Source organism: Nannospalax galili, unplaced genomic scaffold (genome assembly GCF_000622305.1).
Source record: "Nannospalax galili isolate Female #2095 unplaced genomic scaffold, S.galili_v1.0 scaffold1124, whole genome shotgun sequence".
Taxonomy (NCBI): Eukaryota; Metazoa; Chordata; class Mammalia; order Rodentia; family Spalacidae; genus Nannospalax; species Nannospalax galili.
In genome coordinates, this window is record NW_008351693.1 from 2616395 (window position 1) to 2631694 (window position 15300).

At 43.9% G+C, this 15300-nt stretch overlaps 1 protein-coding gene across 1 annotated transcript in view; it reads left to right on the top strand.

Moving 5' to 3' along the window:
• Positions 1–11697: 11697 nt before the first annotated feature.
• Asb17 (ankyrin repeat and SOCS box containing 17) overlaps positions 11698–15300 on the top strand; it is a 13896-nt gene continuing 10293 nt past the window's right edge. The window contains 3 exon segments of the mRNA XM_008848658.1: positions 11698–11734; positions 11737–11951; positions 11953–12077. Coding sequence (XP_008846880.1) covers positions 11698–11734; positions 11737–11951; positions 11953–12077 — 377 coding nt within the window.

The following is a 15300-nucleotide window of genomic DNA, read 5'->3' on the forward strand; positions in this document are numbered from 1 at the left end:
CCAGGTGAAGAAGCAAGGAGGGAAGTTTGGGTGGAGGAGCCAGGCTGAGAGTGATGTTCCTGAGGCTGTCTAATGGCCATCAGAAATCCATCCCAGACATCTACACAGCACTCTCTCTGTCATCATTTGAAGTATTTTTTTTTTAATTTTTTTTTTTTGGTCTTTTTGAGACAGGGTCTCCCTGTAGCCCCAGCTGTCCTGGAACTCACTATGTAGACCAGGCTGGCCTTGAACTCAGAGATCCACCTGCCTCTGCCTCCCGAATGCTGTGATTAAAGGCGTGTGCCACCATGCCCGGCTTTGAAGTATCTTTTTAACTGTAATCACCAAATATGTTTCCTGTGATTCCAATCAATATTTCACTAAATTTGGATGGCACAAAACCATAGCCTTTTAAATTCTGTTCATTCTAGACAGAATATAAATGTACCCAGCTAAAAAGTTCCTATAAGTTAAGCTTTTACAAAATGAAATTTGAGACACTAGAAGCCAAACTTATATACAGATCTATTCTTGTTTAATTTGTTCAATGCTCCCCTTGCCTGTGAGGTTAAAGTTTGACATCTTCCACTGTGAAATTTGTTTTAACAATTGTCATATCCCAAAAACTTAAAAAATTGCTGGTTTTCAGTGTGCTACCCATAAAGATAATAAAGATTTAAAACTGATTTTGAATAAATCAGCAAAAATTTAGAGGATGTGCCTTTAAAAATATACTTATTCAGTGTTTAGATTGATTTACCAAATAGTTCTTCAGAGGGACACGTTTCTAAAATACATTTCATGATGAGAAGAAGTTTTTTTTGCTTTTTGAGACAGGGTCTCACTTTATTGCCTAGACTCTCCTCAAACTCACTCTGTAGTCCAAACTAGCCTCAAAGTCACAGCTTTTCTCCTGCTCAGCCTCCCAAGCACTGGGATTACAGAAGTCAGTAACTGTGTCCAGCACTGAAGCATGTTTATAAATTAATATTTAACTCATTTCACATTGTTCGAGTGAGTGGTCATATGTGAATATGTGTGGGTCCAATTTTCTCAGCCGTTTTTAGGTTTCTATTGTCTGATTTTAAAATATTCTATTATTTATTTTATGTGTATGAATGTATTGCCTGCATATGTGCAAGTGCACCCAAGTTGTACAATGCCCATGGAGGTCAGAAGAAGGCATCAGATGCCCTAGAGCTGGAGTTATGGATGATCATTAGTTGCCATGTGGGTTCTGGGACTTGAACCCAGGTCCTGTGCAAGAGGTAGCCAGTGGTCTTAACCACTGAGCCATCTCTCCAGTCCCTCATCTACCTATCTCTTACGTGCTTGTCTTATGGAAAAATCTTAATCTCTGTCACCTTCTTTTAATGTCATCTGAGCCAATCTCATCCACAACCATAATTTCACTTACTCAAAATTTTGGAGTAAACACTATGTGACAAACAGTGCTCATTTCTGGAGATTAGGAAGCCTGGTTCAGCCAGGCATGGTGGCGCATGCCTTTAGTCCCAGCACTTAGGAGGCAAAGGCAGGTGGATCTCTGTGAGTTCGAGGCCAGCCTGGTCTACATAGTGAGTTCCAGGACAGCTGGGGCTGCAGGGAGACCCTGTCTCAAAAAGACCCCCCCGACCCTGACAACCGTAACCGTAACCCTAACCCTAGGGTTAGAAAAGAAACCTGGTTCACACCTCCTGTAGCACAGGGTTCAGACGATACTCCACCTGTGATGCCAACAAATGGTCAAACACATGGCTCTGTGGGAGAGATCACCAAGGCACCACTTCCAAACCAGAAACAGACTGTGGGTCAAAGGAGACATTCTGCCAAAGAGCGTTTGGAAAGCCAAGAGTGAGTGAGTAAGGAGTAGGGATGAGTTCCTGGGAGAGGGAGGAACAATTCATTTAGACTGAGGTTCAGGAGAGAAATGTGGGCTGGAGACAATTCGGGGAGGTTATGTGAAAGGCATGAAAGGAAATTCGTTTAAGCCAAAAAAGAAAAAAACCACAGAGTGGTAAAAACAGGGGAGAACAAGGTGCTCGGGTGTCACTGGACTCTCACTCCGGCCCCCCTTTGCCCCTGTGATCTCAGAATCCGAGAGACGCACGGAGGTGCTGGAGTAGACATGCACAGTCCACCGGGGGCAGGGGGAGCACAGCCTGAGGGAGGAGGAAGAATGACCGGTCTTCTCTGGCTTCTCGTCTCCAGCTGGTTGGAAACAGGAAGCTGTCAGTCATGGGGTGGTTTGGGCTCACTTTCTGACCAGGGGCCTTGAGTGATGGGAAAAGCCGTTCTAGTGAATCTCCCTCATAGATGCTCCTTGATTTCCATTGCAGATTATTTTGCCCATTGACATTAATTCCCTTTGCCTGGGTGATCAGGGATTCAAAAACAAGGGTTCAAACGAATGACTCCGTACTGTACGCTCCTTTCTAGAGTCTCTTGTAGTCCAGGGCTCCTTTTGCCTCACCTGATTTGTAATGCAAATAGAAGAATCTGAGAAGTAGCAAATTAGATTCTGACCTCTTAAATTAACTTCACTTAAATCACTCTAACTACAAGAAAGAGCAGGCCTTCTGGCTTTTGGGGTGAAAAGAATCACAATTTGAAATGTCATTTGCCTGGGGCAGGCACATCACATTGAGTTGTATTTAAAGATTGCTTCAAGATAGCTCACACTGAATTATAATAGAAAAGTCCCAGAAGTCATCTCTTTCATTTGCAGTAGGAAAAAGGGAGAGTTTTGGTGCTACTTAACACTGGAAGAAACCGTTCATGGATATATAACAAGCCATGAATTTTACCTTTATACAATAACAGTTTTTCCACGGAGAACTAAGAAACCTATAAAGTTATCAAATAATAATAAAATCTGCTATACTCTCGGTATAAATAGAAATTAACATGATAAAAAGAAATTTTTAAGTGATCTAATTATTTTGGTTGGCAGGGATGATTTATAGCTAATAATTACCTAAAGGGGGCAAGATGAAGCTTTTCTAACCTGAAAGTACAGATTGTGCAAACAAGCAGTCATCTCAGAAAAAGTCATTTTTAAAAGAGTTCTCTCCTACTTTTCGTAGCTCCAACTAACATTCTCAGGGTCAGTGAGTCAAACCACTTCACTGCATCCTTTGTAACACTGCCAAGGCTCAGGACATGCCACCCAGAGGTGGGTAAGCTCCAGGCTCAGTGAGAGAGACCCTGCCTCAAAAAACAAGACAGAGAGTGAGAGTGGACGACCTGACATTGACCTCTGGCTTCCTTGTTCCTGCACAGGTGGGTGCAACACATATGCACTACACACACACACACACACACATACACACACACACACAGAGCAAACAAGAGTATGATTGTAGTTTAAAAGATACCCAATGGAAGGGGCTGGAGAGATGGCTGTTCTTGCGGAGGACATGGGTTCAATTCCCAGAACCCACATGGAGGCTAACAACTGTCCATAACTCCAGTTCCAGAGGATCCGAAGCCCTCTTCTGACCTCCGAGGGCCTTATACAACATGGGTATACTCACACACATGCAGACAATACACTCATACACATTAAAAAAATAAAATAATAAATAAAAATATTTTAAAATATACTTTACTGCGTTTTTAAAAATAATATTGATTCATTAAGAATTTCGTGATCTCAAATCAACTCTGCCAGGACCTGCCATAGTAATACAGGAATTCTGTGGTGTCTTTGAGAGTGATGGAGCCTTCTCCACTCTGTTGTGTTTAGCTCAAGAGCCTAGGGTCTCGAAAATTCAACAGCCACCAAAGCCACCTCAAGCCAGAGGCTTTCAGGTTCTTGTCTCGAGAATTCGAAGAATGAAATTCACGGACCACAGAGGGTGAGCTTTAGAAAGATATATTTATTATAGGGAGCTTAGGATAGAGGAGCAGAGCTCCTATACAGCAGGAGCAGTACTGGAAATGGGATGCCAGTGAGCCTCATTCCCCAGGAGTTAATAAAGATTTAGTGAAGGGAGGAGGGGAGAGGGAGATTATCAGTCCAGTTCTCATTCCAGGTGTCCAGGTCCCCTCCACACATGTCCTGTAACATGCTCACCCTCCATAAATAAAGGAATGTAAAAAAGAAATCTTACCAAACTGATCGAGTTTATCAAGAGCAGTGAAAATACTGAGTGGAATTCTATCATCTTAACTACAGGAGAGTAGTAAAAGAACAAGGTCCCTTGACTGAGATTTACATCAAATTAAAGGATAGTAGAAGATTAAGAAGCACCGTGCTGTCATATCCTATCAATAGGCGATGGGGTGAAAAGCCATCTAGCGAAATTAATAGCTGTAAAACTGTGTGTGATCAAAGCTAGAGCAAGCACTTGACACAAATGCTTCATTAATCAGGAACAGCTACGATCACACTGAATGCCAAAATAGCATGAGCAGAGGTCAGCATGGCTTCCATCCGCTCCATCGTCCATGGACAGGCAGGGGCGGCCGGCAGCACTGTGCGAAGAATCCAAACCTTTTCCAGGTCATCAGGGAACAAGGCAGGAAACAAAGGTGGGCTCTGTAACTTTATTATACACAAAGGATCCAAATTATCTTCAGATTGTACTGTTTCTGGCAAAAAGTGAAAGGGAGTCAACTGAAAAAGAGTAAAGGTAATAAGAGAGTATGGTAATGTTTCTGGAAATAAAATCCTTATGTAGGACTCAAGAGTTTTCCTACAGTCTTGTAATAAATAATTAGATATAAAGTATAACGTAAGTCCCATTCCAGATCTAAACAAACCACGTAAAAACATAGGAGAATGCGCTAACAAATGTATTAAGGCTGTCTATAAAGAAAGCAGCGAAGCCTGGGGGTTGGAAAGGGGCTCAGCAGTTAAGAGCACTTGCTACGTAATCCTAAAGACTGGAGTACAGATCTTAGAACCTACATAACAAGCAGGCATCTCCTGCACACAAACCCCAGCCACAAGGAGAGATAAGGACAGGAGGGTCAGATATAAAGTATAACGTAAGTCCCATTCCAGATCTAAACAAACCACATAAAAACGTAGGAGAATGCGCTAACAAATGTATTAAGGCTGTCTATAAAGAAAGCAGTGAAGCCTGGGGGTTGGAAAGGGGCTCAGGAGTTAAGAGCACTTGCTACGCAATCCTAAAGACTGGAGTACAGATCTTAGAACCTACATAACAAGCATGCATCTCCTGCACACAAACCCCAGCCACAAGGAGAGATAAGGACAGGAGGGTCACTGGGGCTGAGAAATGTGAGTCCTGAGCTCACGGACAGACCCTGCCTCAAAGGAGTAGGTGGGGAGTGATAAAGGATGACACTGGATGCCTGCTTCTAGCCTCTGCACTTGTGCCCAGGCACATTCACCTGCACATGCACACACGCACACACACACACACACACACACACACACACACACACACACACAGAGAGAGAGAGAGAGAGAGAGAGAGAGAGAGAGATTAAAAAAAATGAAACCTTACTGGCTGATCTAAAAGAGGAACTTAATGAATTGTCATGTTAAATTTATAGAAGGAAATTTAAGCATCTTTTAAAAGATGTTTTATTCTCCCCAAGTCAGTTCATGCACCAAGCACAGTTCCTGTTGAATGCGGAGAACTTGATCATGACCTAGAAAAAAATGATAGAAGGTGCCATTCACTGTGGCTTAGCAAAGGCCGGGAAACGTAGATCCCTCATCATCTGAAAGTACAGAAGCAGACGACATTAAAGAAGTACGCAATGAGTTCATGCCACAGATTTTCTGACTCTCAGAAGTCAGTGCTCCACTGACCATTTAGTGTAACTTCCAATGATCTCATGTTTCTGTATCATCTGAGATGTTCGTTCTTAGCCACCATGTGGTGCTGGGATTTAAACCCAGGTCTTCTGCAAAAACCGCCAGCGCTCTTAACCACTGTGCTATCTCTCCAGCCCCTCATTCACATACAATAATAAGAAAAAAAGAATTTAAAAGATGTCTGACAGAATTAAAACCCTAACAGACGTACCCATGGTGGGACTTCATTGGGGAAGGACAGCAGCTAGGAACCTTGTTACAGTCTTAACCTAAATGAAAGGCCTATGACTTCTACACAGAAACAAGGCTGGGCTGGGTGTGGTTCTACAGATCTTTAATCCCAGTCCTTGGGAAGCAAAGACAGGGGCATCTCTGAATTCAAGGCCAGCCTGGTCTACACAGTGAATTCCAGACCAGCCAAGGCTCTATATCAAGATCCTGTTTCATAAAACAAGGAAGAAAAGTGAGGACTGGAGTAAGTACCACTAACATACTGTCACCTCGAAGAGCCTTGCCTAGCTCAGCACATGAGTGACAGATAAGTACCTGTTAGTAGACTTTAGGGGTTTACAAATAAACCCTAGAATATCAATCAGTCTTCACAAAACCTTTGAGTATAAATTTAAAGGATTAGACATTGGACTAATTATTAGGTATATTTTATTTTTATTGCTTTTTCAGTGGGGCCAGATCTCAGGGCCTTGTGCATACTAGGTAAGTGTTCTACAATTGAACTATATCCCTAACCCAAGTTTTGGTTTTAATATTTTTTTATTTATTTTCATTTTTTGTGCATGAGTGTTCTGCCTCCATTGTGTCATGTGCATGCAGTGCCAGCAGAAGCCAGAAAAGGGCATTTGACCCCTGGAACTGGAGTAAAGGATTGGGGTGAACTGCCATGTGGGTGCTGGGAAATGAATCCTGGTCCTCTACAAAAGCAACCGGTGCTCTTAATCACTAAGCCATCTCTGCAACTCAGTTCTGATACTCGATATCAAACCATTTGTGTTTTTCCTTACAATGCAGTGATGGTACTAGGTATTTTGTGTTCTCTCCCTGTCACAAATGACGAGTCTAAGGGTTAGATTTAATCCCAAGGAAAACTTACATATAAATTGGTCAAGAATCTGTGAATTAAAATAGCTGAGCTAAAAATTTTGAGATAAAAACTGACCTTCAGTTGAGATTTAAAATCTTGGGCTGGGTAGATGGCTCAGCGGTTAAGAACTCTGGTTGTTCTTACAGAAGGCGTAAGTTCAAATCCCAGCACGCACATGGCAGCTAACAACTGTCTTAACTCCAGTTCCAGGGGATCCAACAACCTCTTTTGTCCCCCACAGGCACTGCATAACACGGGTGCACTTACCTACAAGCAGACAATACATGCATACACATAAAATAATAATAATTTTTAAGTCATATTACAGAACCTGGAGAGATGGCTTGGGGTAAGGCGTTTGCTGCACAAGTGTAAGCTGGAGTTCAGATCCCCAGGACAGGACCCAAGTAAACGTCAAGCAGGCTTGGCATCCCACCTATAATCTCAGCATTCCAGAGAAGAAGACAGGGACCCTCTAGAGCAAGCTAGCTAGCTGACTAACGGAACCAGTGAGCTCCGGATCAAGTGAGAGACGCTGCCTCCATATATAAGGTGGAGAGCAATCAAGGAAGATACCCAATGTCAATCTCTACCTCCATACCCATGCTCACATGTCCATGAGAACATGCATACACACATGCACACCACACACAGGTACAGAAAATTAAAAAACAAAAATAAAAACCTTGTTACAAACTCTAACTAGGTTCCCGAGGAAGGGACAAGTCTGGTCACTTTCCTTTAGCTCTGTGCCAATCAAGATTCTGAGGGAACCCAAAGTTCGGTGTTTCTTGAAGACTGCTTCAACACATGAACAGAACAGAAAAAAAGTCAGGTTGGAATGTATCTTGAGATATACTTTTCATCTTTTTAAAGATTTATTTATGCATACACACACACGTGTGGGCCTTGGATCCCTGGAGCTGACGTTACATGCATTTGTGAGCCACCTGCTGTGGGTGCTGGGAACCAAATTTAGGTCCTCTGCAGGAGCAGCAAGTGTTTTTAGCTGGGAGCCATCTCTCCAGCCCAGAGATATTCTTTTTCAACTAGCACAGGGCTAAAGAAACACAGCCTGCCTTTGGAAATACACACTAATTTTACTGATGTTTACATGTCAGTGAATCCCTGTTCTCTCAATTATGTCTTTACTTTTTTAATCTTCTTTTAAATATGTACTGAGAATGGCAAAGCCTGGGGGAAGGACTAACAGAAGCTTCATTGACAAGGAAGAATTTCTTCAAACTTAATTGTATAAAACTGCTATGAGCCCACTAAAAGCCACCCTCGTGTACTGACATCTGTTTTCCAGTTTGGTGGAATTATACAACTGTGCCACTCACCTGTGATTTGCTTGTAAGATTCATCTCTGGGGAAGGTTCAGCCAGTCTTTTGTGCCCAAAGCTGCTCCTCGGATGAGTGACCTCCTCTCCTCCTCTCCCTATGTAGTTCTGCCCTGAGACGTCCCTACTCTTTAAGGCAGTGCTGGGAGACCATACTGCTTTCACATTAACAAAATGTGCTGCAACCCAGGGCAGTAGTTGAGGCCTAACTCCAGATCTCAGTAGGGTGAGGCAGGAAGCAGGAGGATGACTGTGACTATGAGGCTAGCCTGAGCTATATAGGGAGTTACAAGCTAGCCCCACAAAAACATGTTGGGCCAGCCAGCTTAGATTTAGATATCTTAAAAAGAAAACCAGCCCAAGGATTATTGAATGATAATAACTTTCAATGTAAATCTTCCACATAACAAATGGGCTTGACATGGCTTTCCCTCCAGAAGCCTGAGTAGCTGTGGCAGTTATGTGATACCACGTTAAGGTGACTGACTCAGCGTCCACTTGAGCTAAGAGGGGAACTGAGCTACTCTGAGAACCTGTTTTGATTACTCTCAGAATCACGTTCTTGAACAAAGGCCTTTTTCTTTACACGTTGTTAGGGCAGGACATTTAGTAACACTATTAAACACTTTCGTAATACCATTAGGCTTGTAAGGATTTTCCTGAGGGGTTTAGATGTTGTAGCCATACCAAAATGGAAAGGATTTCAAGGATTTTTCCTAAGCGTTTTCGAGAAACAGGTGCTGTGGATAGACTACAATCCTCAGGGCAAAGCGGCCTCCGTCTTTGTCAGATCAGCTTGCGTGCTTGCAAGAGGCCACCACAAGGCACCTATGGTCTCTGGACATTCCCTCAGAGGAGGGGGGACGTCAATGGGCCTCACCTCAGTGTCCAGCTGCTCCTCCCAGGCATATGTGCGTAATTCTGCCCTAATTGCATGTGGCTTCTGGGTCTCGGGAACGTACAGGTGGGGGAGGTTGAGAAGGACTCCTATGCAGCTATGGGGAAGCTGTCATCCATGTGACATACAGGCCTTCCAACACAACTCCTCTAGTGACACCCACGCTCCTGCCAGGAACCCCTCACCCATGCTCTGTAAGTAAGCCCAGTAGGCTCACTGGTTTCCCAGGGTGAACATCCATGGAATCAAGCTATAGTTTGTGGTTGGGACCTTATGAGGAGGGAGCAGATGTTGACGTTTTCCTGGGAAGGACTTCTCACGGCCAGAGACAGAAGCATCTTCAGCCACACCTGTGTGAGGCAGCACAGCAAGACTGTGGATGCAGCTTTGGATCCAACTACTGCTACCCGCTAGGTTCATAGCCTCATGCAAGTGGCTTAATCTGTCTAAACCTCAGTTTCCTCAACCACAAACCAGTAAAGAGTGAGAACCAGGGGCTGGGGAGATGGCTTAGTGGTTAAAAGCACTGGCTGCTCTTGCAGAGGACCTGTGTTCAATTCCCAGAACCCACATGATGGCTAACAACCATCCATAACTCTAGTTCCTGGGGATCTAATTCCTTCTTCTGACTTTGGCAGGCATTGCACAGTATGGGTGCACTTACATACATGCAGGCAGGTAATATAGTCAATACGCAATAAGGCAAGTAGCTAAGAACTCAGTGTCCCCTCACATTGCTCCCGGGATTCAGTGTGACAGCTAGCATTATCCATCTGCAGGTTGTCGTGAGGAAGTTTGTGATGCTGCATCAGGAATGACTACAAGCTGACTGACGAAATAACACAGCAACCCTTTAAGAATATTTATTACTTTTATTTTATGTGTATGCATGTATTGCCGACATGTGTGTAAGTGCACCATTGTATGCATCATTGTGTGTGTACAATGCCCTGCAGAGACCAGAAGAGGGTGTCAGATTCCCTGGAACTGGAGTTACAGTCAGTTGTTAGCTGCCATGTGGGTGCTGGGAATTGAATCTAGATCCTCTGGAAGAACAGCAAGTGTTCTTAAGCACTGAGCTGTCTCTCCAGCCCCACAATACCCTTTTTGACTACTTACTACATTCTGGCTAATATTTAACAAGGTACAAATTCTCCAAAATCACAGTTTGGAAAATCCTAGTGAATTTATTGGGCTTACTAACAGAGCAGTGGGGGAGAGGGTTACTTACAGAAGACTGGGCAGCCCCCCATTTAAGGCAGCACTGGAAAGTCCACACCCAACATAGATTCTGTGACCTTCCAGCAGCTGCACAAAATGGTGAGAGGACTCAATGCATGGTGGTTTTTTGTGTATATAGGCTTAGTCCCTCCCCCTCATGCAACTAAGGCTGACTGATTGGGTAGGAGGGGTGACTCCCTCCCCTGCCCCTCCTTTTCTTGTGGAAGGTCGACAGTCAAGTTTGTAACCTTAGGCAGGCAGGTGCAAGCAAGCTGGGGAAGGAGGCGGGACTATAGCTTGCCAGTCTAGTTTGCCAGTTGGAGGACAATTCTATGTAACACCTGTGGAAACCAGAAGAGGACATCGGATTCTCTGGAAGTGGAGTTACGGACAGTTGTTAGTAAGCATGTAAGTGCTGGGAATGGAACCTGGGCCCTCTGCAAGAGCAGCCAGTGCTCTTGACTGCTGAACCATCTCTCCAGCCCCCTCAAAGCATATTTTAATAAACACAAAGTTATAACTTTCTGTTGCTGAAGAAATAGCCATGTGATTTAAAGAAAAATATGCAAAAAGAAAATAGACCATTTAAGTATGTGTCGGTATTTAAGGTGTTAAACATGCATCCACGAGGTCACTACATTTAGGACTGATCACTGTGATGGGCATAGGAAGGCAGCTGAAAGACAAACTACTAAGTCATGATAACAAATTAATATATTACTGGGCAAGGATTCCTCACCGAGACTGAAGTATGTTTAATATCCAACTTATGCATATCCTGCCTGGTTTGTAGAGGACAAATCTCCACAAAATTTAAAATTCTAAAACCAAGTTTCTGAATTTTGTTCAATATGGTGTCATATTTGGGGATGATGTGGTGCCTACTGGCAAGTTAGTCAGTCTATCTCATCATTCTCCTCAGCTATAAAATAGAGGGAAAGAGCCCCCGGGGACTGAGAGTGAGCAGTCTTCACGCAGAGCATGAGTCATAGCTGACTAGGCTCCTATTACCAACTACTATCTAGTCTAAGTGTGCAATGTGCTTTTTGTACTTGAGACATGCAGAGTAGCTTGAGCTGAGTTCTTAGAAAGTTAGAAACCTTTCATCTTAGCTCTCCTGCACACCACTGCCGTCCTCTAAGTCTCTCTCAAATTTCACCAGTCACAGAGACGACCTCACTTTTCTGACCTATGATGATGACTGCACGTATTGTGATGTCACCCAACACCATCTTTACTCTGACTAGTCTGAAGGGCCCTTTCTGTGTGTGGAGTACAGCCTACCACATTAGCAAAATATGTAACTGAAAGAGCACAATATGACTGCCTGTGATTTCAATTCTATCCTTAAGAAGCAATGAATAACTCTTCCAAATTATGCTGTAAGACTTTTCCAGTCTCATTGACAAGATTGTTAAGAGAGCCTCCTTGCAGGTTTTAGGTCAGTGGGGGTATCACTGTCAGGAGCCCAGGATTTACAGAACACTAGCAACAATTCTGAGGTATGTCGACGTGGACGGGTCCGACATACCCCTCACAGAGTATGTTGCATTTGTGGGAAAATCAGGACACCGCTTTGAACTCAGTTTTAATCTTGAGTTTACTGAAATAATGTGTGAATACAATTCTGTACTGGGTTTTTGCCAGAAAAGGTAATCCTGACTTTGTGGAATTGCTTCTCAAGAAGACCAAAGACTATGTTCAAGACAGAAGCTGCAACCTGGCCCTTATATGGAGGTAACCATCTAGTGCTTTTTCCTTAGAAAGTGGTACTTGGCTGTGGGGAGCTTTAGCACCTTTTCCTAGGACTAGTGTGTGTGGTAGGTGTGTGGGGAAGGAGTCCTGACAGCTGCTCACTTGTTTCTCAGCCCTTCTTTCTGAATTCAATGAACTTCTACTTCTATTAAGTTCCAATGTTTTCAGTTCTCTTGTTCTACACACCGCACATGCCAATGTTCACGGTGATGAAATCTTAGAAAACGCTTTCAGACTTTTTAAAAGACAGACATTACTTTATGGAATACTGGTCGCTTCCTTTTACGACTACTGAGGCTGCATATTTATAGCATGTATGAAAATAAGTTGACTTTCAAATACAATTCAGAATATACTTATCATTTAGGAATACTTAGTAAACACAACAGTTTCCTACTTCTGTCAGATGTTAATAAAGTTGATCCCAAATTCTCCACAACTGAGCACAGAGAAAATCAAGTTTCTGATGCAGCCTGTTACAGGGTTTTTATAGTCTGAACCTGTCTAAGGATCTTATGAAAATAAAATCCCCATCTGACCTTCATGTAGAACCTCAAGTAAGTTTGCTCTGATTCCAGTTGATTCTCAGGGCTTCAGGGATTCGTCTGATTAGAACAGATGCGCATTGGCTCCTTCAGTCAACAGAATACTTACTGGTCACACTTGGTGTGCTGCACAGTAACAAGAGCAAGTGAGCAGAGACCCAAGAACATGGGTCAGGTAAAGCCTCATCCCTGAGGTTCGGGAGCAACGATGCTTCCCAAACTGCATCTCTCTGCTCTTCAGAACTGTTCACTGTGTTCCTGAATGATTTCCCAGCACGTGAGCTGAGAGCTGGGGTCTGAAAATACCAACAAATAAAACCCCCAACAGGACACTTTGTCATTTTATGTGTGTAACTGCAGAGATCAGCTGCTAAAGCTGGGGGCAGCCAACTAGGCTAAGTAAAGCCCAGGGGTAGCCTTGGCCAGAGCAGCGGGCAGGAAAATGGAGAAAAACAGAGAGTACATGAAGAGTTAAACATGGCGGTGAGAGGGGGACTTGTAGTGGAAAGAAAGAAACCCTTAGTGGATTGTGATAGGACCATTCACACAGGCGTGTGTGTGTGTGTGTGTGTGTGTGTGTGTGTGTGCATGCGCGCGCGCGCGGACATGCATATGTGCTCATGAGGTTGCTGGGACTGAACTCGCCCACACCCACCCTAGGCAGACCCTCTACAACTGAGCTGTATAACTTATTCTCCACTGATAACTATTCTAAGGAACAGGTTTAACATTAGTAAATTCTGATACAGAAGCATTCACAGAACAAAGTCCTTCCTGGCAATTCTACTTAGCACACTCTCACTTAGATCTTTCAGAACCAGTTTTCCATTTGATGGAGCCTATCAATCTGCTGTCAATCCTCTTCTCTGCACAGCAGCCTTATGTGGTGCGTCCGAAGCCAGTGCTCACTGTTCTCTGCTGCCAACAACTCTGCTAGCAGAGTTAACCGTTTCCTGGTGTAAATCCCCTGTGCTGGATAGCGTTTCTTGTCAATTTGACACACCTGGGTAGGGGGAGCCTCACTTGGGGAACTGCCTCCATTGAACTGGACTGTGGCCATGTATGTGGGGTACTTTCTTGATTTTTGAGTGATGTGGGAGGGCCTAGCCCACTGTGGGCGATGCCACCCCTGGACAGGTGGATCTGTGTTGCATAAGCAGGCTGAGCAGGGGCCAGGGTAACAGGCAAGTAAGCAGCATTCCTCCATGGCCTGTGCTCCAGCTCCTGGCTCCAGGTTCCTTCCCTGAGTTCCTACCTTGGGCTCCCAGATGAACTGTGACCTGGGAGATGTAAGTGAAATAAACCCTTTCCTCCCCAACTCGGTATTGGTCAGAGTGTTTTGTCACAGCAATGGAAAAACAAACGAGTACATCACCATTTGCTCACAGCCTCTGGGCTATATACTTCCTCCAAAGATGTATCTGGTCCCATGACTTTAACTATCATGTACATGTCAGCAACTTCCAGATCATTATTTTTAGCCCTGGCCTCTCCTTTGAGCTCCACACTCCCTCCCTCTTCTGTCCGTCTGACATTGGCACATTGAACAAACAAAACAGGACACCAACTGGTCCTCACCTCATTAGCAGCCCCTTGCTTCTCTACCCTATTGCTCAAGGCAGAAATCTGGGATTTACTGTTTTTTGAGACAGGGTCTCCCTGTAGCCCCAGCTGGCCTTGAACTTGCTACACAGACCAGATTGGCTTTAATCTCAGAGATCCACCTGCCTCTGCTTCCTGAGTGCTGGGATTAAAGATGTGTGTGGGTTTTTTTTCTTCCTTTGCAAAAGGACCCATCAGTGAGTCCTTTTGACTATCTGTAAAACAGATCCTGCTTACTCTGTTATCGCCACGTCCAACCCAGGTGGTGCCAACCCAGGCAGAGCCACTGCCATCTTCCCAAAAACTCTTTTAAAAAATTAACTTGTAAAGCTAGTATACAGAATAGGATTAGTTATGACATGTTCATGCATCTGTATCATGTCCCTTCTTCATGCTAGCCCTCTCTGGTTCCCTCCCACCATCTCACTAGTCCCTTTCTCTCCCCAAGTGGTTCCCCTTCTGCACTGATGTCTTATATATGTATTGTACATGTAGAGTTCAATCCAGATTCTGCAGAAAACAGGCAGAAGTTTGTCTTCCCTGATTACCCTCTCTTGGTTTCCTGTCTCCTCTCCCTTCAGACCTCTCCCTCCTTGCCACAGCCTCCCTTCGACTTTTAAGCATGTATATGTATGTATGTATACATGTATATTTCTTTTTGAGTCTAGCTCTGCATGTGAAGAAAACAATGCTTATCTGAGTCTAGCTTATTTCACTTATCATGTTTATCTTCAGTTCCATCCATCTCCTACAAATGACATTTGTTCTTCTTTATAGCCGAATAAAACTCCATCGTGCACCAGTAGCTCATGTTCTCTATACCCTGCGGTGGTAGACTAGGCTGGTTCCATCTGCCGGCTGCCATGAGCAGCGCAGCAATGAGCATGAACGTGCGAGCACCTGCCCTGTTCACGGGTCCTTTGGTACAAAGAACAGCAGTGTACGTGGCAGTTCTGTTGTTAGTTTCTTGACAAATTTCCATACATTTTCTTAGTGACTGTGCCAATTTACACTCCCTCACTATCCACCAACACTAACACTAAACTCCATACAGCAGG